This window comes from Callithrix jacchus, chromosome 5 (assembly GCF_049354715.1).
Source record: "Callithrix jacchus isolate 240 chromosome 5, calJac240_pri, whole genome shotgun sequence".
Lineage (NCBI taxonomy): Eukaryota > Metazoa > Chordata > Mammalia > Primates > Cebidae > Callithrix > Callithrix jacchus.
Genome location: NC_133506.1, coordinates 41,292,328 through 41,318,653, shown reverse-complemented (window position 1 = coordinate 41,318,653; position 26,326 = coordinate 41,292,328). Strand labels below are relative to the sequence as shown.

The 26,326-nt window shown below is 45.6% G+C and overlaps 2 protein-coding genes and 1 long non-coding RNA gene across 8 annotated transcripts in view; 2 read left to right on the top strand and 1 right to left on the bottom strand.

The window, feature by feature from the left end:
• The window catches only part of NCOA5 (nuclear receptor coactivator 5), a 29,177-nt gene extending 9,653 nt beyond the window's left edge, over nucleotides 1-19,524 (top strand). Inside the window, exons 2-8 of one of the 4 annotated variants that reach the window (XM_002747610.7) lie at nucleotides 321-387; nucleotides 9,183-9,509; nucleotides 11,465-11,601; nucleotides 13,266-13,392; nucleotides 15,224-15,423; nucleotides 16,818-17,138; nucleotides 17,612-19,524. In XM_002747610.7, the coding sequence (XP_002747656.1) occupies nucleotides 350-387; nucleotides 9,183-9,509; nucleotides 11,465-11,601; nucleotides 13,266-13,392; nucleotides 15,224-15,423; nucleotides 16,818-17,138; nucleotides 17,612-18,201 (1,740 nt within the window). In that variant the 5' untranslated portion in view covers nucleotides 321-349 and the 3' untranslated portion in view covers nucleotides 18,202-19,524. Of the gene's footprint in view, nucleotides 1-320; nucleotides 388-9,182; nucleotides 9,510-11,464; nucleotides 11,602-13,265; nucleotides 13,393-15,223; nucleotides 15,424-16,817; nucleotides 17,162-17,611 lie in introns of all 4 variants that reach the window. The other 3 variants (XM_035298742.3, XM_008996045.5, XM_078371788.1) reach the window with 3 other exon arrangements.
• LOC144582482 (uncharacterized) lies at nucleotides 3,689-4,857 on the top strand. Its single transcript, XR_013535217.1, has 2 exons — nucleotides 3,689-3,947; nucleotides 4,332-4,857. It is a non-coding gene; the product is annotated as an uncharacterized LOC144582482 (long non-coding RNA).
• Nucleotides 19,525-20,499: 975 nt separating the features above from the next.
• SLC12A5 (solute carrier family 12 member 5) overlaps nucleotides 20,500-26,326 on the bottom strand; it is a 38,953-nt gene continuing 33,126 nt past the window's right edge. For all 3 annotated transcript variants that reach the window (XM_008996044.4, XM_002747609.6, XM_035298741.3), the window contains exons 21-26: nucleotides 25,557-25,664; nucleotides 24,310-24,432; nucleotides 24,018-24,217; nucleotides 23,682-23,696; nucleotides 23,291-23,424; nucleotides 20,500-23,080 (exon numbers count right to left, since the gene is read on the bottom strand). In XM_008996044.4, the coding sequence (XP_008994292.1) occupies nucleotides 22,989-23,080; nucleotides 23,291-23,424; nucleotides 23,682-23,696; nucleotides 24,018-24,217; nucleotides 24,310-24,432; nucleotides 25,557-25,664 (672 nt within the window). In that variant the 3' untranslated portion in view covers nucleotides 20,500-22,988. The remainder of the gene's footprint in view (nucleotides 23,081-23,290; nucleotides 23,425-23,681; nucleotides 23,697-24,017; nucleotides 24,218-24,309; nucleotides 24,433-25,556; nucleotides 25,665-26,326) is intronic.

Below are 26,326 nucleotides of genomic sequence, written 5' to 3'. Positions count from 1 at the left end.
CAACCTCCCCCCTCCCATTGGAGGGAATATGTCAGGTCTAGGGTTTGGCAGAGTGTTCAAACATTGACATAATTAGTTTAACACAGATTACGTGTTAACTAGAAAACTAAGGAAACATTTCTTACCAAGCCATGACAATGTACTACCTTAACTCAGTAATAAAAATTGCCCGAGTGACGGTGTGTCTCTGCTGAATGGCTTTTCTTACACCATCTGGTTGTCATTGTAGTTTTTTGTTGTTGTTGCTTTCATTTGAATTATGCTGATGATCTTGTTTTTATTCCGTAGCATTGAACAGATGGGTTGATTATTCTTTTCAGATATTAATAAGGCAGCGGAAAGAAGAAATATGAATACGGCTCCATCAAGACCCAGCCCCACACGAAGGTAAAGTACCCTGAAGCCGTGAGTTACCTTGGGAGAGTTGGGCTCTGGGGAGTTAAGCCCAGCTTCGTACACCAAAGGTCTTTTCTTCCCCCCAACAAGTGAAACGCTCAAGCAAACAATAAGAACATGAACCTTGTGTGAAGGGCCTTGCTGCTTTTTTTAAACATACATCAGGAGATACAGAGGAAGCTTTGTGTTTTCGGTGGCAAATCCAGCAAGTTCAGCTTGCAACATGAGTTGCAGGCAATTGGAAGAGGATAAACCTCTGTCTGTCCCCAGCTCACCTGTCAATGGGAGCCTCCAGAGCAGAAGGAGTGCCCCAGAGTTGTTGGTGTATGCCATGCTGCACTGCAGTGGGCAGCAGAGATTCGACTCTTCATTCCAAATGGCTGCCGGTCCAGATGTTAACCCAGGTTTACGGAAAGTGCTGCTTGAGAGATTGCTGCTGTGCCTGTGCTGCAGATCCCCGGTTTGCTTACATACTTGGGTTACCTGTTTGAGGGGAAATAAAAAGGGCAAAACACTCCACCTCTCGAAAGTCTCCCTTTTTCTTAGCTTTCACGGAAGTCAAGGGTGTTTTCCCAATATATTCTTCCTTCCAGTGTATAAAAAAAAAAATAATCCTGGGGTGTTCCCTCAAGATACACATTAAATTGGTCCCTTCTCTCAAAGAAGAGCTTTATTAGTGTTACCATTTACACCAAAAATAAGGATATTATATTCAAATGTTCTAGCCCCATAACAGCACACAGTGGATGCAGTTTTGTGTAGAGGGCAGAGAGATATGATATATTTCATACAAATGATATATTTCATATCTAGTGTCTCTTCGAGGCCCAAGTAGATTAATGGATTTTGCCTTGCCTCTAATTAAAAAAGCCAGTTTTCCCCAGAAGCATACTTAAACAACATACCACAGTGAACTGGACAGCATTGCGTATAGTGAATCCTCGTCTGTACTGGTAGCTCCACTTGGGAACCCAATTAATTGAGCATTATGCATAACATAGAGCTGTCCTGCTTTTGGACAAAAACACCTGTATTTTGTTACCGACTTACAGGAAAGAATGGCCACTATATGTTTCATGTATGTACTCTTACTTGGATGTGAAGTTGTGGCTACGGGGAATAGATTATGCATGCCCACTCTGCAGAGTTTAAGCAGACCCTAAGGGCAAGGTAATGCTGCTGATTTCATTCATTTGGATTCTTTGTCCTCTCTGCCTGGGCAGCGGAGTTGAATCCAATACCATAGCTACAGCTGTGCCACAGCAATCATGTGTGGATTCCCTGGCCATTGGTTGGTTTCACTGCAGAAGTGGGCATGTAAATAGGTATTCTGTCTGTTCTCTCTAAGGAATGCCTACAGCTCGCAGATAAATTCTCTGTTGATTGATTTGTGTATATGTGTGAGTATCCTGAAGAGCATAAACAAATTCTGCAGAACTTCAGCAGTTCTGTATATGTCTGCTTTCAATAGCCTTCATCTAACTGCCACAGATCTTGGGTGGTCGTATCAGTATTGCTCCTTATTTTCTTAGTACAGAATGGAATATAGGTGGAGAAGAGTTGCATCTAATGGTCAGAAATACAGGGTTCCCATTAGAAGCTTTAGTCGCCAGGTGGGTTGAAAGGGACATACGGTGTGTATCTAGTTTCCAAAGAACGCTAACGTGTGTGTTTCATGGTGACTTAGCAGGAGTGTGGAATTTGTAACTAGAAGAGACTCGGACCCCACTAGTAAAATCCTCCCCTTCTCTGTTGTCTCCATGATATATGGTGATCTTTGGTGATCTCTGGGTAATGTCTGTCTGTTTCCACAGGCAAAAAATAAAAATAAACAAGCCACATTGCAGAATAGAGAGTAGATCCTGTTTCTGTTATGGATTGAGAAGGGTATTTTATATCATTCTGTTAATGATACTTAACCAAATGCTTTTAACATTTCCAGTTGGTTGTAGATATTCAACAAACATAGCAGTGTTGGAGAATGACCAACATCCCTGGTTGGAACCTAGTAATAGCCATTGCCAGAGCATTAAATTTAAAATATTAATTTCACCCCAATCTAGAAATAGTTTTATGCTTTTGTTTTCCTTTTTAATGATAGTCCCCACACAAACAAACATATAGACAGCATTGGAGAGGGCCTTATAAACTGAGCTTCTAGCCAGGTGCGGCTCATACCTATGATCCCAACACTTTGGGAGGCTGAGGTGGGCAGATCACTTCAGCTCAGGAGTTCGAGACCAGCTTGGGCCAAATGGTGAAACCCCATCTCTACAAAAAATGGCCAGGTATGGTGGCTCTTGCCTGTAGTCCCAGTTACTGGGGAGGCTGAAGCGGGAGAATCACTTGAGTGCAGGAGGTTGAGGCTGCAGTGAGCTGTGATCGCACCACTGCACTTCAGCCTGGGCAGTAGAGTGAGAGATCCTGTCTAAAAAAATAACATGAGCTCTTTACCAAATATATAAATTTACAAATCACCTTTAATGCCTTTTAAAGTATCACCTTCCTGAGAAATAAATTTTAAAATGAGGTCATTTGGTGGTGTGGATAGGGTAGTGACTTCCTACTTTATAATCAACAGGAGGGGCAGTTAGGCTAATTCAAATTCCATTAACAAATTCCATTCCATCTTCCCTTTGGTGATAGGTCCCTAGCTGGGTTCCTCAGCATGTTATTTAACATGATGAAGTTCCATACAGTCATGTTTATTTGCTTCAGGGAAGAAGGATGGTCACAATTAGTAACTCCATCTAAAATCTGAGCTAAGAATCCTAGTTTTTTACCCTAAAAAAAGACAAATTTAATATTGTATTCAAAAATCCCAATTTTTTACCTTAAAAAAAGACGTTTAATATTGTATTTTAAATAGAGCACTAACATTTTAATCATTGTTCCGATCATACTTTATCTCTTAAGATATACCAGTAGGGCAGACATAAATTACAAAGAGTAGCCAAGACAGGCGAGTAATTAACCTAGAAGGGGCAAATCATTTAACTGAGGGTGAACACTGGGTACCTCCTTTGGATGCGTGCTTCCAGTCAAAACCTTGAGATAACTCCAACTGTATCAGTATTTAACAACAAACTGCCTTCATTTGGCAGCCCTAATCATTTTGTGTTTGATGCAGCCGTAGGGATACATCATTCACGGGAAAAAAAACACTGCCTATGGCAAATATTTCCTTAAGTTAGACCTCTACATTTTTAGCACTTTTTGCATTTAATAAGAATATTAGTATAAGCACACTGGAAAGACCTTTATAACACCTTATTTTGCTGGACTTACCTAGGTATCTTTGGGAGTTTTCACAGGATTATCACCTCTTCAAATGTTTCAGTAAACCACAGTTCTGCTGGCTTTGCTCTCTGTTCAGTAATGAAGTGTGCACCACTGCACCACCTCCCTAATGACTCCGGCTGTCGGTGTATAATTCTGACAATATTGGCCAAGCCAAGCACAGAGCGCTGCTTGAGGAATTTCTACTCTGGATCACATTTCAGCCTGAATTCTTATCATGTAACTCTTGATGGTCACTTCATTGGACTCCTGTGAGTACCTTGCAAGTTGTCAAGCATCAATACTAAGCATTAGTCCTTCAAAAACAGGATCATGATTCTGGTTGTACCTGAGATGTCTCAGTTACCATCTTCAGCTCAACACCTTGACAGTCCAGATCTTGTAGCATATCCTTATGCAGACGTGGCCTCTAGGTACTAGAAGTAAGACTGTATTTCTGAATGACTTAAAGAAGGACAAACAGAATTAACTTGTCTACATCCAAAGCTCTGCAGAGGATTTTCCCCCATATATTTGTGAAAGATGTTAAACATGGTATCTCTTTGGTGAAAGTCATTGGGTATTGGCTTATCAGAATTAACCTGGCTGTAGACAAGTTTCTTATATGACCTGAAATGCTTTCTGCTTATCCACAGGGCCTTAATACCTTTGATTACTGTTGGCTCCTTGGGTGTGAGACAGCCCTAGCTCTAGGTGGGCCATAGAAAGATTCCAGGTTGCGATTACCTCTGCACTAACACTCGAAGAAGTCATCAGTTCTCAGCAACTGCCACCTCTACCAACAAGAAAGTTCTGTTTGTGCTGAAGAAAGTCATCAGTGCTTGCTGAGGAAAAGCATGGGCATGTATAAAATTTGGGTCTGTGAGGTGTGATATCTCATTGCACCCCATATCCCACTTGCATCTAACAGCAATATTCTGCACAAGTCTGTTGTCGCCATTTCTAACAACAGCATGAAGCCCTCATGGTTGGGGATCAACATCACACAGCAGCCAGCCATTTAGATGATGATATTTGTGGACAGTATATCTGTGACAGAAGTTTGAAGAGCTAACGAAGGATTTTTCAGGGTCAGGAAAAGGCTGGTTCTCCCAAGGAAGACATTCCAGTGAACAGAAAGGAAGAAAGTAGATGCTAACCTTTGCAGAAAAGAAAGAAAAAGTCAGGGGTCTTCCTCCCTGAGCATCTGTAGAACCAAAGCCGAAGAAAACCATTCTGGATGTGAAGTTTCAGTCTCTGGCCAAGGAGGGGCTCAAAATCCATCAGCGTTTTCCAAGATGATCATCTATCAGTTCTTACTCTGTAGGCTGTCAAACGCCTACTGCTCTGCACACCCCTTTAGCCCTCAGGAAGAGACGCATTCTACCAGAAGCACATCACTTGCCACCAGAGCCACTGTTTTCCCCTTCACCCCTTTCGCCCTTAACTCTCAAATGTTTCCCAGAGATGTGACTATATTCCTCTAAAGGCAAAGAGTATTTGCCTTCCACCCCCTGCTGAATATATGAGGAATTTACAGCAGAATTTTAGTTGTGTTTGCCACCTGCCTTCAGTTTGTGGACTCCAGTGCTGAAATCTAACCACTGATAATTTCTTTTTATCCTCCAGTGATGTAGTACCTGAGGGTATGCTGCATTTGGTTCCTTTAGTAAAACACCTCTGGTGCTGTGGGATGATATTGTGAACCTTATTACGCTCCAGAAACCTGATTCTAACCCACTTATCATCTGAGGTTCAGCATCTCCCTCAGGAGGCTTTGTCTTGCACTTTGAATCCTGCACACTACTACCCTTTTGTTAGCTGTGGTCTTGTTTTGAAAAACATGTTGGGGTCAGCAGCAGGAGCCCTTTTGTTCTGAGGAGTTCTTTGTTTGGGTCCTAAACCAACCCTAAAGGTATTTTTGTTTTGTTTTCATCTCCAGAAGAACAGCAGTCTACCGTAGTGTTTATCTTTTGGAGAAAGGAAAAAGGCTTTGCCTTTCCTTTTGAGAAAATTATTATCCCCTCTGTTCCTACTTCCACCATGCCTTTGGTTCTTTTCCCTTTTGTGAGTATCACCTCTTCTACGTTTTTACCCTGAAAGCACTTGAGAGAGAATTAGTAGTTTTGTTGCACATGGACTTCAGATTATTTGAGGGAAAGGGAGGGGCTTGCCTTCTCAGACTGGAAGATTGAACCCAGATTGTGCAAATCTAGGGTTTTAGTCAACTTGCAGGGATGGACTCTGACAGGTAAGTAAGGTTTTTCAATGGATTCAAAATAATGAGGACCAAACATAGCACTTAAAATACTCCTAAGGTGGTAAATAACATGCTATGACATGTTCTTATTTGTATCCGCACCCTCATTTCCACCAGCCCAAGGATTTGTGTATGGTCTGTGGTCTGTCCGGATCATGATATTTCAGCCCTGATTGCCAAGAACACTTGAAATTGGATTCCACCTCTAATGACTACTTCTAACTGCTCCCCAAGGCAGGTTTATCTGCCGATCATTAATCCAAAAACACTTTGCAATTGTCCTTTCTCTTTGGATCTTGAATATTTGCCCACATTTCACACTACATCAGATGTTGCTTATTAGGAGGATTATATAATAAGGAAAGGTGAAGTAAGAGTCTTGGTTAGTCTTTACTTTATTCTAGTAAGAAAAATTATGCTTAGCTATCCTCGTTTAAATTCCCTGGTCTACAATATGTTTGCTCCCATAAATCAGGAATGCTAGTTAACCTTAAAATATATAACAAGTATTTTTCCTGGAAGCAAAAAAAAAAAAAAAGGCAATTAAATGGTTTTTGCTGTGCCCATGTGGCTGAAGTGAGGTTTTCCACAAGGTGATGACATGATGAATACCTAATATGTGTAACTCTGTTAGATGACAAAAGTATAAACAGAACATGTTGCCTGCTCTTGAGAGGGTTACAGTTTAATAGAATAATTCAGTTCATTAAATATTTGCGGAACTCATATGCTGTATCCTAGAGCTATGAAGCCTTCAAGAGAACTTCTTATTTGGTAGGAAAGCCATGTAAAAATAATTACAGAACAGTATGGTAAGTGCAGTTATAGAGGTTTATACTGGAGCAAGATTCATTCAACATATGTATAGAGCATCTGTCATATAACAGACATTGTTCTACATAGTGGGTTTGTAGTACAGAATCAAAGTAAGATAGTTTTTGTCCTTGTGGTGCTTGTAGTCTAGTAGGGCAGACAGACATAAATATGTAATGTCAATTTGTGATAAATGGCAAAAGTGAAAACAAAATGCTATGAGAGAATTTTAGGGGCAGAAGGTAAACTTATATTGAATCTAACAGAATCAGGGAGTAGGGGATATTTATATGTTAAGACCTGGAAAATGAGTATAGATCTCTTCCTGCTGCTTATGTAAAGGGATTAGAAAAGACGTTGGCTAGTTATAGCTGAAAGGCCAGTGTGGCAAAGAGTGGTGAACTAGGGAGAGGTTGAGACAAGGTTGGAGAAGACAGGAGCCAATATTATTCAGGACCTTCATTGCATTGGTAGAGGTTTTAGATTGAATTCTAAATACTTTGGGAGCCTGGTGCAGTGGCACACACCTGTAGTTCAGCTACGTGGGAGACTGAGGCAGTAGGATCACTTGAGCCCAAGAGTTCAGTGCTGTAGTATTCATGATCCCACTTGTGAATAACCGCTGCACACCAGCCAGGGCAACATAGTGAGACCTCACCCTATAAAAATAAATAAATACATACTGTGGGAAACCAGTGGAGGGTTTTACATATGTAAGAGACAACTGTAGAGTGATCTTTCAGGAGAAAGAAAAGAGGCAGAAACATAGACTGCTTTAGAAGGCTCTTGTTGTGGTTTAAGGGTGAAACGATTATGCGTTGGCCTTCAGTGGTACCAAAGAAGATAAAGGAAAGTGGGCAGAACTGAGAAAGAATGACGAAAATTTGGAAATATGGTTGGGAGGATGAGGCTTTAAGAGAAAGATGACACCCAGTTTCCTGGCTTGTGCAACTGAGTAGGTGGATGTGCCATTTATAGAGATGGGAAGGTTGGGAGGGGAGCATGTTTGTTGGGGAAGGGGAAGATCAAGAGTTCAGGGCAGGTTTTACGGAGAAGGTAATCCTTAAAGTGGGTCAGACATAAGATGTTGTTGTAAAAAGGTAAATGCCAGATCAAGATGAGTAATACAGATAGAAGGTGCCCTGAGCTAAGCAGAAGAGATCAGCAGTTAGGAAGGGTAGGGAAGGTTTCTTGGAAGACACGGGACATAAACTTGCCTGTGTAGATTGGATGGCACTTGGATTAGTGCAGGAAAAATATTCCAAGTATAGAAATCATATAAATAAAAATATCAAGATAGATCATGTCCTGTGAGTGATCTAGACATACTGCATAAGAATGAAGTAGACTTGAGAAGGTTGAATTAGAAATGAGAGGGAGAAATAGGAGTCAGATTTATTAGGATTTCTAACATAGAAGTTGGCATTTTAGAATAGTTAATCTGGTATTTGTGTGTTGAATTAATTGAAATCAAGTAGATTGATTTTTAATTTTATGTTTTATGTATTGGTGTCAAAATAGAAATAAGGACTTGGATTGGACTTACAAATCCAATGGGAATGAAAAAAAATGAACAAGTGACTTTATTGGGTTGGGGGAGGAAAAAGCATAGTTAATATTCAAGAACTTGAAACTTGATAACTGGGAAGATGATTTTGTCAGAAGTAAGAAAGTGGGGAATGGGGCTGATAAGGGTTGGAATCAGAAGTTTTTAATTTTAAATATGTTAAAGAGGAGTTTCCAGTGGGGTGAAATGTCTCATGAAGAACATTGAATCAGAGCAGACAAAGCATATCTGTGACTTCACTGTTCATGTTTCCTTTTTTAAAAACCATCTTGAGCAAAAAGGAATCAGGTTCTGCATAAACCCTCAGATTGAGAGATACCAGTACTCAATAGCTCTGACAAAACAGAGAAACTGGTTGTTTTTGATCCTTTATTTTGTGTATCTTGTAGTACTTATTTTTCCTTAATTTTATTATCCTGCCAACGTAATGTTAAGTGAATTTTCCATACTTTAAAGATAATTCCTTTGATCACTTTTATGAGATTGTGCCATTTGTTCTTTTTTTCTTCATGAGTCTTGCCTCCTTGCTCTGTCCCTCCAACTTTCTACCCCTTGTAAAGTCTCTTTCAAGCAAGTCTGGTGGAAAGACACTTTTACTTTGAAAGTCTGATAAATACTGTTATCCAGTCAAAAACTTTGGCTTTTAGTCGTGCATTCTTTTGATGTCCCGATCTTTTGAGATGTTGCAACCTCTGGACTATTTGCTGACCAGATGGATGACTGTCCTTAAATGTTCAGTCATGTTCTGTTTGGCTGCCCTGTTTTAAAGAAAAATGCTTGGAGGGTGGGGACTTTCTCCTATAAAGAGCTGATGCATTGGCTACTTTCAATTTCTTTGTCTTAGCATCTTCTTGCTACCTCCCACAGGGATCCTTATGGCTTTGGAGACAGTCGAGATTCAAGGCGTGATCGATCCCCAATTCGGGGAAGTCCAAGGAGAGAGTCCAGGGATGGCAGAAATGGCCGGGATGCCCGGGACAGCAGAGACATTCGAGACCCCCGAGACTTGCGGGACCACAGACATAGAGACTTGCGGGATCACAGAGACAGCAGGAGTGTGCGCGGCGATGTTCGGGACATGAGGGATCTTAGAGACTTTCGTGATCTAAGAGACTCTAGGGATTTTCGAGATCAGCGAGACCCCATGTACGACAGATACAGAGACATGAGAGACTCCCGAGATCCGGTGTACAGGTACATATGTAGTTACTCTGCTTGTTTTTTTTTAAGTTCTTTTTATGTATGTTCTACTAAACCAATGGAAAGCTCTGTAAGAGCAGTAATTTTATCAGCCTTATATTTCTAGTGTCTGTTGAGTGGTAGATGTGCTGCTGCTCAATAAATTTAGCTGAATATATGAATGATTTTTAAAATTTTTAACAGAAAATAACTAGTGTTGACAAGGTATGGAGAAATTGAAACCCTCAGAAATTGCAGGTAGGAATGCAAATTGGTATAGCCACCATGGAAAACAGTTTGGGAGTTCCTTAAAAAGTTAAACATAGAATTAACTATATGATCTATCAGTTCCATCCCTGAGTATACACTCAAAAGACTTGAAAAGAGGGACTCAGATAGTTTTACATGAATACGCATAGCAGTACTATTCACAATAACCAAAAGGTAAAAACAATCCAGATGTCTGTCGGCAGATTAATAGATTTTTTTTTTTTTGAGACAAGGTCTTACTTGTTTCCCAGTCTGGAGTGCAGTGGCATGATCACAGATCACTGCAGCCTTGACCTCCCAGGCTTAAGTAATCCTCCCTCCTCAGTCTCCCAAGTAGCTGGGACTATAGCCATATGCCACCACACCTGGCTAATTTTTTTATATAGAGGTGGAGTCTCACTCTGTTGCCCAGGCTGGTCTTGAACTCTTGAGCTAAGTGCTGAGACTACAGGTGTAAGCCACTGCACCCAATGTGGATTTTTTTTTAAGTCGTATGTATATACAATGTGCTATCATTCAGCCTTAAAAAGGAATAAAGTTCTGATCTGTGTTACAGCATGAAGGACGTTGAAAACATGCTAAGTGAAATAAGCCAGACACAAAGACAAATATTGTATGAATTCGCTTACACGAGTTCATATTATATTGTATGATTTATGTTATATGATTTCACTTATATGAAATATCAAGAATAGGCAAATTTATAGAGACAGAAAGTAGATTTAAAGATTACCAGTGGCTGGGGAGAGGGGAGTTATTTGACGAATACAGAATTTCTGTTTGAAGTGAATTTTAGAAATAGATAATGGTGATGGTTGCACAACATTGTGAATATGATGCCACTGAGTTGTATACTTAAAAATTGTGAGGCCAGGCGCAATGGCTCATGCCTGTAATCCCAGCACTTTGGGAGGCTGAGGTGGGTGGATTGCCTGAACTCAGGAGTTCAAGACCAGCCTAGGCAACATGGTGAAACCCCATCTCTAGTAGTAGTAGTAGTAGTAGTAATAATAATAATAATAAATATTGTTAAAATGGCAAATTATTGTTATATACATTTTAGTATATATATATATATTTTTTTTTTTTTTTTTTTTTTTTTTTTTTTGAGATAGTCTCACTCTGTCATAAGGCTGGAGTACAGTGGTATGATCTTGACTCACTGCAACCTCCACCTCCCAGGTTCAAGCAATTCTTCTGCCTCAGCATCCCGAGTAGCTGGGACTACAGGTGCCTGCCACCATGCCCAGCTAATTTTTGCATTTTTAGTAGAGATAGGGTTTCACCATGTTGGCCAGGATGGTCTTATCTCCTGACCTTGTGATCCACCCACCTCAGCCTCCCAAAGTGCTGGGATTACAGGCATGAGCCCCTGCACCCAGCTGACATTTTAGTGTAATTTTTAAAAGGCACAGGGGAGGTTCATGTAATGTTTCCTCAAAACTAACATCAATAATTCCTGCCAGTTATTTTGCATTTACTATATGCCAAGGACTATGCTAAGTGCTTTCTGTATATCATCTCTGTTCATCCCCTCCCATCATTTTGTGAGACAGGTTAACTCTATCACAGCCACAGAGCTGGTATGCAGTGAGTTCCAGATATAAACCTCATTTGTCTAATCCCAAAGAATTCTCTAGATGATTTTTTTCAGGATAGGGCGGGGTTTTATCTTTATGAAAATTTCCTTAACTTTTCAGGAGAGAAGGCTCTTATGACCGATACCTGCGAATGGATGACTATTGCAGGAGAAAGGATGACTCTTATTTTGACCGTTACAGAGATAGCTTTGATGGACGAGGCCCTCCAGGCCCAGAAAGTCAGTCTCGTGCAAAAGGTAAAGTAGCAGAAACATTCTATTCCTATTATTGATAGAACACTTTACAAAAAAGAGAGGGAACTAATACCAGTACCCCATCTGAAAAGGGGCTACTGACTTGGCCAAGCAATGTATAAAAAGAAGAAATACAAATAGCCTATTAATAGGTAAAGAGCATTTGGCTTGAAAATGATTTTGTGTGTGTGTGTGTGTATGTGTGTGTGTGTGTGTGTGAGAGAGAGAGAGAGAGAGAGCGCGCGAACGCAAGACAGAGACAGAGAAACAGAGTTTTGCTCTTGTTGCCCAGGCTGCAGTGCAATGATGTGGTCTCAGCTCACTGCAGCCTCCACCTCCCGGGTTCAAGCTATTCTCCGCCTCAGCCTCCTGAGTAGCTGGGGTTACAGGCATGTGCCACCATGCTCTGATAATTTTGTATTTTTAGTAGAGACGGGATTTGTCCGTGTTTATCAGGCTGGTCTGGAACTCCTAACCTCAAGTGATCTGCCCTCTTCAGCCTCCCAAAGTGCTGGGATTACAGGCGTGAGCCACCACCCCCAGCCTGAAAATGATTTTTAAGATGCAGGTTAGCACCATCATCTGGTTTAGTCGTCCAGCAAGAAGAAATAAATATGAAATTCCAGCAATAAGAAATGAACAAAATGCTGGTCACTGTGGCCACACCTGTAATCCTAGCACTTTAGAAGGCCAAGGCAGGTGGATCCCTTGAGCCCAGGAGTTCAAGACCAGCCTGGGCAACATGGTAAAACCCCATCTCTACAAAAAAAAATACAAAAATTATCCAGGTGCGGTGGTGCACCCCTGTAGTACCCAGCTACTCGGGAGGCTGAGGTAGGAGGATTGCTGGAGCCTAGGATGTTGAGGTAACAGCGAGCCATGATTGTACCACTGCACCCCAGCCTGGGCAACAGAGTGAGACTCTGTCTCAAAAAGAAAAAAAGGGGGGGGAGAAATGAACAAAATATTGGAGCTGAAGACATTAAGTCCTTACTTTTTGCCCATTGACCAGATAACTGTGACTGACGGACTATGCAGAACAGGTATTTGGTTTTTATAACTTTGATCTAACAGCATCTCTTTTTTAGATGAAGACACAAATGTCTTTTTTAAAGCCTGGTTTTTCTCAATACATTGTTAAAGGTTCTTAAATTATTTCATACCTGGCCAAGTTGAAATCTTTAAGAACCTCATTTTTAATTTGTTATAAAACTTTACTACTTGGTTTTTTGTTGTTACTGTTTTTCAAAAAAAAAAAGGTCAGCAATAATGCAGATTAGAATAATGATTACTGTTCTTGTCTGTCAAGTTGGCAAGACTTAAAAATAATGACAGTACTCAGTGTTGACTAAAGTGTGGACAAACAGGCACTAGATGATCTACCTCCGTGGAGGTGTAAATTAGTAACAGCCTTCCCATAGGGCACTTTGGCAGTGAGTGTCAGACACAGCATTAAAATCACGATGTCCTTTAATCCAACCATTACATTTAGGTTAATTTATAATAATAAAAAATATTAATACTAGCTATTTTAGGAGATAGACCAGGGGATTGATTCAGAGTATTATGACCTTTGCCTATAGCGCAGGATTTAAAATGAGGCCTATGGTTTGTCTTTATAGAAGGATCCAGTCCTTATTTTAGTTTACCCTTGTGGTGTCTTGCAGAGCGTTTGAAACGTGAGGAACGGCGTAGAGAAGAGCTTTATCGTCAATATTTTGAGGAAATTCAGAGACGCTTTGATGCCGAAAGGCCCGTTGATTGTTCTGTGATTGTGGTCAACAAACAGACAAAGTAAGAACCCTTCAGTGTTTCTCCCTAGTAAGGAGAAGAGTCAGAGAAATTCAGGCTCCTGTTAGCACCTCTATCCACTGAATTTGAGCTGTGTATTCTTGCATTACTGTGCTGTGTTAGCCAGAGTTCTTTCAGTTATAGGTGACAGAAAACTCAATTCAATCAGGCATAAGCCCAAAAGGGACATTTTTTATTTAAGCAGAAAGTAACTGGGAAGTTGAGGCATGGCCACATCCAGAGTCAAACCATGTCATCAAGACTTGGTCTCTGTGTCAGTATCTAAGTACCTCTTTACTCAGATTTGCCTTTGTTCTCAGGCAGGTTTTGTGCTTGAAGAAAGGCAGAACGGCACTGGCTCTAAACATGTGTCTTCTTAGCTTAGCAAGCCAAGTGGAAAGAGAGCTTCTCTTTCCCATTGTTTCTACCTAACGTTCTGGAATTCTTCTTAGGTTGACCTGACTTACTTTCCCATCCTTAAGCCTGTCACTTTGACAGGGGTGCTGAATGTTCTGATTGGCCAGGGCTGTCATGTTCCCATCCCAAGAGCTAGAGGTGGGATTAGCCCTGTGGAACCATGCAGACTGAGAGTGGAAGAGGGTCTAGATGCTGGTCAAGCAAAGCAGTAGATAACCCCTTCATGGGACAACCCGAATGCCCAATACTTTGGGAGACACATCTCTGCATTTGTCAGCCAAGAACCAAGTCTTTATGAAGTGCCATGGCCTTGCAGAACTGTTAAATGACCATGTTACCAAGCTAGGGCTCACAGCATTGTTTCACTGCATCCCTGTTTTACATTTTCTCCTTGAAGAGGCAGAGCAGAGAAGCAGAAGGGAGTATAGCAGCTTGCAGGCTTGGCAGTAGCTATATTCCCTTTCCCCAGGTAGTACTAAGTAAATAACTTCATGTATTTTCTAGCAGTTTGGGGTTAAAGAGCTAATTTCAAGGCAGTGACTAGGGAAATAGGTGTTGAGACACCAAGTAATAGGCAGAGTTCACAGGCTCTTGGCTGTCTTGTTCAGCAATAGATGCTGCTTTTAACTGTAGGAGCTTTTTCTGGACACATAATAGCTGTCATTTTCTGAGTACCTACTTTGTGTACTACCCCATGCTAGGCCCCTTACGTAAATTATTTTTAATTTTCACAGTAATCACATAAAATTTATTCATTCAGCAAATCTTTTGTATGTGTGGCAGATGCTGGGTACTGGGGCTACATAGTCTCATTCCACTGGTGGAGCTTACACCCTAATGGGGCAGGTGACAAAAGCATACAGCTGTGAGTCCTATGAGAAAAGAGTATCAGAGGTCTAGTTTAGATTGGAGGGAAGGTGAAAGAAATGACATATGAACTGAGCCATATTATTCCTGTTTTATTAGTAAAGAAATTGATGTTTGTAAGAGGTAAATGGACTTGACTAAAAGTTCAGAACTTTGCAAGTAGATGCTAAGAGCTGGGATCCAAAACCATGTTTCTGTCATTTAAGCCCATTATGTTCCCACTGTATTATGCAGCCTACCCAAAAAGAGATAAGTGTCACAAGTCTTAGGGAGCTGGATGTTGTTAAGGAAGGACCACTGGGCTAGAAAATCAATAGAAGGACCTGGATATCCTACTGTGCTACTGGCAACTTCTGATATGACCTCAAGCAGGTCAAGCCATTCTGAGCCAGGGTATAGAGAGAGAATTGATCTAGATCCTTAGATCCTAAAGATGGTTTTGGGATGGACTACAGTTTGAGTTCTTAGTAGGAATACACACAGCTGGCTTGAGACACAACAATGCAGGTTTGGAGTTGGTCACTTACCTGGATCTTGTTTGTTTTTATAGAGACTATGCTGAGTCTGTGGGGCGGAAGGTGCGAGACCTGGGCATGGTAGTGGACTTGATCTTCCTCAACACAGAGGTGTCATTGTCACAAGCCTTGGAGGATGTTAGCAGGGGAGGTTCTCCTTTTGCTATTGTCATCACCCAGCAACACCAGATTCACCGCTCCTGCACAGTCAACATCATGTTTGGAACCCCGCAAGGTACAGGGGCCTAAGTGGGTCAAAATACCAGAGGTAGTGACTAGTCCATTATTAGTCCTTTATGCCTTACTCAGAAGAACCAGGTTTTGGGCAAATGACTCTTATATCCCAGTTCATACATGGTAGGGCCCCTCTCTAAGTACCGTGGAAGAGTGCTGCATAGTTGTTATCTGATAGTCTCTCAGTGGATACAGTTCTGGGCCTACTATCTGTTACATTATACTTAGCTTTAGGTATATACAGTGGTGTACTGACAAATATTTAACAACAAGTTGTGGGACGGGGGGAGGACATTTATAGCATTTGCTGATCTCCGTGGAATACATACTCCCACCATGTTTCAGTTCAAACCACCAACATGAAGTCACTGAAGGGAGAGTTGGAAAGAAATGTGCACAGTTGGCTCTTGCCACTGAGATCTGGCTCCAGCACACCTCTGGCATGTACACCAATGAACGTGACAAAATCCTTACTTTCGCCCAGCTTTCTAATGGAGGACAGATAATATAACAGGCATTTAGGATCCTTTTTATAAGTGTGCTGGAGAAGTAACCAGAAGGGCTATGAGAAGTTACCAGAGGGACTAAGAGGCCTTGACCCTGTAGAGGCCCAGGACCAGTTCTCGAAGTCCTTCTTAGAAGTAGCTTTTCAAGCACTGAACCCAGAGGATTGAGACTCGGCCAGCTGATACCCTGCTCCTCTTGCAGCACAGACTTACTGTTTTCCCACTACACTCAGCATCTCTGTTGGCCTCATTCCTTATCCTCATAACCATACAATTACGTAAGGATCTCCAGTGGATCATTTGTCCGTCTGAGGAATAGTCCCCAAGATGTGTGAGGACAAAAGTTCTGAGGAGTCCTCTCACTACCCGGTAAACCGTATTTCCCATGGGTGAGGAGAGGAGGTTATTTAGGGTCACAATTTGATCTTAAATCCATGACTTTTGAACTGATGAATTAAAAAACAGTAGGCCAGCTTTGTCCTGAGGAGCACAGTGGAGAGCCCAGCTTTCCAGAGGGCCTTGTTGGCCTCCTGCTGCTGGTCTAGAGGCTGCTGGGCCTGCCTCCCGGGGCTGTTCCCCACATGGCCTGTTTGAATCTGCAGGAGGCTGTCATGTTTCTTTGGTTTTTACTACTGCAAGTCTGTGATCTAGGAATTCCCCCAAAGAACCAGCTGTATACAAAGGTGCATGCTCCCACCAAAGGTATCCATTCACTTCCCTTCCTGCCCTTCATCTGTCCACCCACACCACCCTACTCTCAATCTCAAGCCTTTTTGTCACCAAAGTGATTTTCTTGCTGGTATAAGGTTAGGAAAGACTTGATAGAGGCAGCAGGCGGGCACTTAAATATGTCATGAAAGAAAATAACTCATGTCATTTCCTCCTACAGAGCATCGCAACATGCCCCAGGCAGATGCCATGGTGCTGGTGGCCAGAAATTATGAGCGTTACAAGAATGAGTGCCGGGAGAAGGAACGTGAGGAGATTGCCAGACAGGCAGCCAAGATGGCCGATGAAGCCATCCTGCAGGAAAGAGAGAGAGGAGGCCCTGAGGAGGGAGTGCGCGGGGGCCACCCTCCAGCCATCCAGAGCCTCATCAACCTGCTGGCAGACAACAGGTACCTCACTGCCGAAGAGACTGACAAGATCATCAACTACCTGCGAGAGCGGAAGGAGCGGCTGATGAGGAGCAGCACCGACTCTCTGCCTGGTGAGCTACGTGGCAGGGCCGAGGTGAAGTTCTGACTCTGCATTTCTCTAATCCCCAGGCTCTGTTGGGAGGGTGTCAGGCCCAGGGCTGTTTGGAGTGGGTAAGGGAAATAAGTCCATCCCTTGGGTTCTTCCATGGGCCATCCATTGCTGCTATAATGTTAATAATAACTTTTTATTATTTGGGTACTGAATGCTGATCCCCGTAGTTAATGTGGTGGATTGACTAGTATTGCTGAATCCCTGGTAGCCAGGATGGATGCCCTTTTGTTTTTTAGCAGTTCTCTAGGAGAACTAACCTATTGTTTTCTGTAAATAGCATATATCATGATGTAGCCCCTTGGGAAATTGATGTTATTGTCTGTGTACTATATGATTGATGTGACTCAGTGATTGTTGTTCTTCCTTTGGCTGCTAGGCCTCCTGCCCTTGGGGGGTACTTTGAACCAGATACCTCCCTCTTCTGTCTTCCAGGCCCGATTTCCCGCCAACCACTCGGGGCGACCTCGGGTGCCTCGCTGAAGACACAGCCAAGCTCCCAACCGCTCCAGAGCGGCCAAGTGCTCCCCTCTGCTACACCCACTCCATCTGCACCCCCCACCTCCCAGCAAGAGCTTCAGGCCAAAATCCTCAGCCTCTTCAATAGTGGTACAGTGGCGGCCAATAGCAGCTCTACATCCCCCTCGGTTGCTGCCGGAAACACCCCGAACCAGAATTTTTCCACAGCAGCAAACAGCCAGCCTCAGCAAAGATCACAGGCCTCTGGCAATCAGCCTCCAAGCATTTTGGGACAGGGAGGATCTGCTCAGAACATGGGCCCCAGACCTGGGGCTCCTTCCCAAGGGCTTTTTGGCCAACCTTCCAGTCGCCTGGCACCTGCTAGCAACATGGCTAGCCAGAGGCCTGTGTCTTCCACAGGCATCAACTTTGACAATCCAAGTGTACAGAAGGCTCTGGATACCCTGATCCAAAGTGGCCCTGCTCTCTCCCACCTGGTTAGCCAGACCACAGCACAGATGGGGCAGCCACAGGCCCCCATGGGATCTTACCAGAGGCATTACTGAGGCTAAATCTTTCAACTGTCCCCAGTCCCCTCATCCCCTGGCCTCCCACTTACTGCGTTCTAAATAGAGTTGTTTGGAGGATATTCTTGGCATTCTCCAGGTCTACATTGAGTGTCATCAGTTTCTTCTACCACCTGCTCTCTCTCCTGCCCAAGGCTGTGTTGCTTATTCCTTACCAAGTTTATGCTGCATTTGGGGCTGTATTCTGATTTGTTTTTTGGATTTTTGTAGAAAATAGGTATCTCCGGAGTCACTTGGGCAGTACAGGTGTCTGGGCTTATATCTGATGGGATTTCTCCAGTCCCTCTGTCTACTGGTTTCGGAGCCAGGCCCAGCTGGCGACATTTGGAATGGCATTTGTCATGTCAGTAGCCACCACCTTTGTTCATTGTGAACCTACCAAGACTTTCAAGCTTCAAACATGTCGACCAGAGCTCAAGCTCCTGCCTGCAACTCCTGCCTAGAGTTAAAGAAAAGTCGACTGGCCTTGGCAGGCACAGTGTCATCATACCCCAACCCCACGTTTGGGATCTGCTCGAAGATTCATAAATCAGCTACTCTGGATTGTTGAGGAATGGCCATGGCAGCTACAGAAGAATTTTTCTGTCTGAGCCAAGGTTGCTTTTTTGTTTTTTTCTCTTTTATTTTTTGTTTTCATTTCATTGGAAGATCTCCAATGGACTGAACAGCTCCAGTCAGCAGCAGTTTAATACAAACTGTGAATCTGGGCCCCACCACTCTTCCCCCTTACCAGTTCTGTCAGCATCCCCCTCCAGCGGCACTTGCATGGAGTCAATTCTGAGACTCTGGCCATGAACACTCATTTCTTCAATGATTTGTTTTGAGCTTTTGGCTCAAAACTCCAGGCTCTTATTTTTGTCTAGACTCTTGTTCCGTTTCCTGAGCAGTAGGAGGTAGGGACCACTTTGATGTCAGATTTCTGGTAGCTGGACATGTTCTTGAGATAGGTGGCTGTTCATGACTTTTGTACCAGAGTGAAATTGTTAGAGGGAGGGCTTCTGGCTGTGGTTCTAAGTGGAGCCGCAGAAAGCTGCCCTCTCCCCAGGGATTGTACTCAGCAGATCCCTGTGGATCATGGTCTCGAGATCCTCTAGCAGGGGAGAGGGAGAGCAGTGACCAGCTGAGTCCCTGACAGTGGCAGAGAAAACAATGGTTTCAAAATTCAAGGTCCCCAAATAGCAGCATTTTATGTTCTGACCTGTTTGTGTTATATAGTGTTTTTTTTTTTTTTTTCTCTTTGGAACTCTTGTGTTGTTAATAAAATGAAATGATTACTTTTTGATTAAAATGCAAAAAGTAAAAGCTGTGTTTATCTTTCTTGGGTGTGAATATCCTCTTTGCAGAACACTCCCCGAGTCAGAGGTGAGGGCTCCTGTGTCGAGGACTCTGGTCTGCCCCTTCTTGTCCTCAGCATGTGATCCGGCCTCAAACCTCTTAGAACCCTGCCTTCTCTGCATAGGTGGCTCACCTAGTTAGAGGCTTTAATAACAGTTCAGCGCAAAAGCCTACTGGCTAATTATAGTGCTGTGTTCAACATCCTGCTTCTGGCAGACATTCTTTGTGTCAGCAGCCTTGTCCTCTTATTCTAGAAAAGGAAAACAGGAATGTGAGGAGGCCATTTGTGGTTGGTGGCCTCTGGTAGAGAGGCACTTCCTGTTTTCATTTTGTCTCAGTTGCCACCCTCTGTTCAACCCATTGTACAGGGAGTTGGCAGAATCCATAGAACCCGAAGGAGCCTTGAAGAACATTGAATAACTTGGGGTGGGTGTGGTGAAGTGGGTGGCACAGGCCTCCCATGGGTTAGGCATCAACGTGCTGAGAGAACAGCCTGAACAGTGTTGAGTGCTCACTGCCTTAAGGGGGTATCACTGCAGCCTGACACCTATACTTAGAAAGTGCTCACTACCTCCTGGAAGATGTCAGTGCAGCCTGACACCTAGTAAGTGCCTACCAGTCTTAGGAGATGATGTTAGTGCTGCTCTCCAAGCCAGGGCCCCAAAGCTAGCGGTATGTAAATTAGATCAGCAGACCTGGGGCATTAGCCCATCTCTTCCGTCAGTGGAGGTCGGTGTTTCTGATTTAAGAGTGTGGGGTCTGGTCTGGTGTGGTGGCTCACGCCTGTAATCCCAGCACTTTGGGAGGCCGAGGCAGGTGGATCACCTGAGGTCAGGAATTCAAGACCAGCCTGGCCAACATGGTGAAACTCCATCTCAAAAAAAAAAAACGTGGGGTCCTATAGGGCCCCTGGAGTGTCTAAACAGCACATCTCAGGCCATGAAGGGTATAATAAAATTATTTTTATTGCATTTTGTGCAGATGGGAGTCTAAAAAAGTAATACAGTAAAAGCCATAAAGCATTAAATGGGAGCATTCAACAATAAAGGAAAGAACCAACCCTCTCCTTTTCATATTGGCACAAAGAACACAAGATCAATACTGAGGCAGGATGCGGAATACTGAACACTTATGCTGAAAAGTAAAGGCAGGCCTAATAATCATAGTAAGAATAGTAATAAATACTCTTGATTTGGTTTGCAACCTCTCCTATTTACAAGGGTTTTCAACTTCATTGCATTGCCCTGCACATAGATCATCTAAAACAAAAGCAACACTAGTTATCACTACAAGGCTATTGAAATATTGCACTCAGAATAAAAGTCACTTGAATGGACATGAAACATCTAACTACAGTGATTATAAAGATAACTTGATGAATGACATAACATTCATAACAAATATTGCACATGTAGCACAGAAAACTTGGGTTTTTGTTGTGGGATGTCTGTTTCATCAACGGAAACTTTGCTCTTGCCAACCAGACAATCTGGGCCCAGATAGTGCAACTTTGGTTCCCTAATTGATGTTGATACAGCCCCCTTCTGCACAGCCCACCACGTTAGCCCCGAAATATTCAGGCCCCCAGAAGGCAGGACCTGGCTGTGGTTCTCAGAGGGAGGTCCATTGAAGGATGCAGGGGCCTGGCGTCTAACACCTCCAGCTTACTGATTGAGTACCTGAATCTATCCAGTCCCCTGATCTAATCTCAGGGGGACCTTGGCATAACCGGCAGACCTCCAAACCTACCCCCAGCCACACCTGACCCTGTCTAGGTGGTGCCAGCTCCAGCTCTACCTCAGGCTCAAAGGAAAAAAGGTGGTGAGGTCAGGAGTACTCAGTGGCCCCAGCTCTGGGAGGTGAGTGAGATGTCTAACTAGGTACGCAGGTCAGGGCCCTGGGGCTGGAGGTACTGTACCCAGTCCCAGATGGTGCTGGAACGAGCATGCAGTGCCTGTCCCCCTTAGTAACGTGCCCTAGGGGAAGGGAACCCGGCCACCGCGCCTTCTCTGAGGACAGTATGCCTCAGACCAGGCTGGTGGAGCGGAAGCGCCAAGGACGAATTGGGGAAGCCAAAGGCCCTGGGTCCTACAGGAGAGCACACAGGCGCTAAGAACAAAGCGCGTGTGACTCCAGCCCTCCCGCAGGCCCAGGTACCCCGGGAGACGGAGCTAGAGGCCGCTGCTAAGCAGCAAGGCCCGGCCCCAGAGCACAGAGAAGGAGTCTGCCAGTTGGGGACGGAGGAGGGAAAGTCAAGGGCGGCGCCGGGGCCTCCCAGCAGGTCGGCCCCCTAAACCAGAATGGGCCCCCTCCTCCCGACCTGTCCCAGGGAGGAAACTCCAGGGAGGGGGCGCCCTCCAGCTCCATAATTTCAGTCTTTGGCGAGGAGCCATGAGATACGGGGAGCAGGCGACAAGCCGACTGAGGAGAGACGCCTGCTTCCCAGCAAAGGCACCGGGGCGGGGCTTCCTCGGCGGGGCGCGGGCCTCTCGGTTTCTTCCCGTTGAGGAGCGCCCCTCCCCAATCCTGGCCCCAACTTGCATAAGAGCCGATGAGAAGAGGTTGCGCGTCTCTGCAGCCGCAGTGGAAGCTCACATTCGCTGGGAGGCGAATCCAGGAAAAGTTGGACCCTTGTCTCACCTCATCTTGGAAAAGGACTGGCAGGGAGAGTGGGAAGCCAAGGGCGCGGGAAAGGGCGAAGAGGCGAGAGCCGGACAGGGGTGTGGAGGGACCAGGACCACGACCCCCGCCTGGGCCTAAATCACTTTTGCTCTCAAACTCTTGGACGTCAAGGAAAACTCAGCTTCCCGAGGCCTCCGCCTCCCCGCAGTGCCCCCAGCGGGAGAGCTCGACTGTGGCGAGAAGTCTGTTGCGCTTCTAGTCACATAAATATGGGGACGTTAAAAATACACGCGATGTCTCCTGTACACTATGTATAGGCTCGGCCGCCCGCGCCCCGCGGCTCGGCGAGAAGGGGCGGCGGAGACGGCAAGCGCCGCCTTCCCACCCCGCGCGCCTCCGGGAGCCGGAGGAGCGCAGAGCGAGGACCGCGGCGGGCAGGCGTGGGAAGGGGAAGAATGGGCCGCATGGACTACCTGGGGGTCCCCAAGGCCCCAGCTCCTCTCCTTTCCACGCCTCCTCCCAACCTTTATTGCAGCGTCTCCTCCGAGAAGACAAGGCCGGGCTTAGAAAAAGGGCAGCGCGGACCCACAGGCCAACCGGGCACTGAGGAGCTCTGGTCTCCGCGAGGCGGGGTGCCCTCTCCGAGTCAGCCCCCACAGGCGTGGCCTCCAGGCTTCAGGCAGTGGGGTAAGGGACCAGGGCACGGGCACAGGGTCTGTATGTAAACGGTGACAGCGGCGGGGGGGCGCGGCGAGGGCTCCGGAGCCGCGGCGAGGGCGCACTTGGGCCCGGGTGGCAGGTCCTGGCTCTCAGGAGTAGATGGTGATGACCTCGCGGCCGCCGCCGCGGACCAGCATCACCCGGTCCAAGTGCTCTGTGAGGACCTCGAGGAATTCCATGTCTGTGAGCCGGTCAAGGAGAAAGACCCGATCTCCTTCCCTCCCGATGAAATTCGGGTAGCGCTAGGCTGCCAGGGGACCTCTCGCGCCCGTGTCCCCGTCCGAGGTGCTGATCCGGAGGCAGAAACAGTTCAGCAATTCCATCCCAGGGACAGGACCCAGCTTCCCTGACGTCCACCTCCCTCTTTCCCCCAATTTTAATTCCAGGATACAGTTTTCATCACCATTACGGTTGCGGGGAGGCCCAGGCATGTTGAGCAAAACAAGCTTGGCGTCCCGGGATTTCTTCACGATGACCTCGTTCAGCCGCACGGCCGTGTGCATGCGCCGCACATTGGACTGGTTCCTGCGGAAGGAGGGAAAGGTGGAGAGTACGTGAGCCTGAAGAGGGAAGATTGAAGCCAGTCGCCCTTCCAGCCCTAACTGGGCTGCTGGGGCGTGGTTCTTGCAAGCCCAGGACCACCAATCCTAAACCTCTCCAAGCTAGGCTACTCAGAGATCCCAGAGGTCGCGGCACCAATCAAGGGCTCACAATAGAGTGAGGAGGGTAGGGAACCCTGGCCATCCTAGAAGAGAGAATGAAAAAAATGCTGAAGCACTTACAAGTTCTCCCACTCCCTTCAGGAAACACAAGAGATGCAAAAAGAAAAGAAAAAGAGCAGAATCAGAAAAAGAGGAAGACACTGGGGGCTTGGGCCATGGTCATCTGCCCTGAGTCCTGCTCTGCCAGCCCCCGCACCCTTCATCTGCAACTGGGAATTCTGAGCCTTAGCAAACAGGGCCCAACACCCTAAGTCCTCAGATGGGGAAACCAAGACAATGTCTGAGCTGGCTCTGCAGGCTGCCAGACCAGGATGCCTTCTGCCCTCTTGCTCTGTCATGGGGAGCAGGACCCTTCAGCTCACCCCAGCCCTCAGCCCTTAGCCCCCAGGCCCATACGGCTTCATGCTGAAGAAGTCCTTGATGCCCTCAGAGGAGACAGGACTGGGACCCTTATTCTTCTCTGCCACCGACTTGTCCTTGGTCCAGGTGAGATGCACCTTCTCAGGATCTGTCTCCCCCTCCCCCTCAGGCTCCTCCCCTGGGGAAGGGGAGCTGCTGGGGCAGCTGGGAGCACTCTGATCATGGATCAGCTGCACCTGAGGGATGAATGAAGAGATGGCAGGTGAGTCCTTTGGAGGCCGAGGGCTCTGCTCCCACTGGCTGGGGCCAAACCACCCCAGCTGCACACCTCCTCCTCTGGCTTCTCTTCGCTGTCACCAGCTGTCTCTTCTGGGACATTGAGGCGGAGCCGCGTATTGGCTGGATTCTTTCTCCGGATTGAGCCTCGTGACTCATCTGTGATACTCTGGATCTAGGGAGTGACATGGGTTGTTGCCAGCTCTGCTGAGAGTCACCACCCATGCCCTGCAAAGAGCTATCACTAGAGATGATGTTCAGCCAGGATGCACTTTCTGGAACTGTACCAGTTGTTAAAATATTGCTATAATTTGAGACCAAATAGCTATTGCACCACTGATTTGCCTGCCCCAGCTCCTCTCCAGAACCCCACCTCCCTACCATCTGGCAACAAAAGGGTTAACCTTGGCACAGGAAGGTTCTGCCCTAGCACTATGGTCCAATGTCAGTCCTGACAGTCCACCGGTCAGTGCCCATGCCATGTTTTACCGTTTTTACTACCTCCCTTGGATAACACTCCCAGCCTTGGAGGATCCATCCTTCCCAGCTCAAAGTACCCATCACTCATTCCCCTGAGGATCCATCAGCCACATTCTGAGAAGGGTATTACCCACCCTGGGAGACTCAAATCCATGGCTCTGTTACCCTCACCTGTAGGACTGCCACCCATTCCCCAGACAACTTATCACCCACCTCCAGGAGCCCTTTGGTCCCCAGCTGGGGTAGCACCACTCATTTTCCCAAGGACTCCACTCCCTCAGGTGAGTCTTTCATCCGTACTCTGGTGTCTCACATCACCTACACCTAGGAGATCTTCTGCCCACATCCTGTGAGGGGCTCATCACCATTACACCTGAGGCCCCATCAATCACACCCTAGGGGATTTGCCCCTAACTCCCATGCATCAGTTATATCCCTAAATACCCATCTGTTACCCACTCTCTGAGGGTTTCTACATGAGCCCTTGTCCCTCACACTGCCAGCCCACACCCCCGAGGACTCTTCATCCACACGTATTTAGCATTCACTCTTCTCTCTCAGGACCCAGAAGTCACATACATAGGAGAAGCTCTGTCATGCCAAAGTCCCTCTGCCTCCTGGCTGGGAGGTTGGCAGGTGAAGCTGCAGTGTGTACTCCCACTGTCAGGGAAATCAGTGTCAGGAGGTGTGGTTTGGGAATCAGAGAAATGAGGGTGAAGGTAGAAATGCAAGGAGTGTCAGCCTTGAGCCATTGTAAATCTGCAGACCCAGAACTGACAGCAGTTTGAGACTCTCAGGGCCAAGCCAGGACAACCTCACCTCCCGCTCCCGCTCGTTCTTGGTTAAATGCATCTGTTTGAGGATCTGGGAGCGCTGTTCCATCACCAATGTCTTCTCATAGGTATAAGCAGAGATGTCGCTCTCATGCTGTGGGCAAACAGAGGTTGGGGTTGGGGGTGGGGAGAGGGACAAGGAGGAAAGCATGAGGTCTGAGCCCCGGTGAAAAGCCAAAGTAAGGAAGCCAGGCCCCCTTCCTTCTGGCAACCTAGGGCTTCCCTACCCAGTCATTAATTTCATCAAGGGTTGTGAGAGGCAAGGATGGAGCAGAGAGGGCAACGCTCTTGTAAAGCAGGCAGCTGATTCCCTCCTCAGCCCAGCACAGGACCAGGCATGTGAATGGATGAACTAATGAATGAGTGGATTAATTAATCACCTGGGTGAATGGAGAAGGGAAAGAAGAAAAGGAACAAAGGGATGAATGGATACATGCATGAATGAATGGGAGAGTGAGTGAATGAACACTTCAATGAATACATGGGTAGATTAATGAATACATAGAGGGATGGGTGGATGGATACATGAATTGAAAGGATGGTTGGACAAGAGGTTCTATAGGATAATCACCAGGGGCACAGACCCTAGAGCAGCCTACCTCGGTTTGAATCCTGGCTCCACCATATACTATGTGTTATTGGGCAAATTACAGTCATATACCAAATAACACCATTGTATGTGTGTCAATGGCAGACTGCCCCTAAAATGGTGGTCCCATAAGATTAGAGTGCTGCATTTTTGCTGTATTTGTTTAG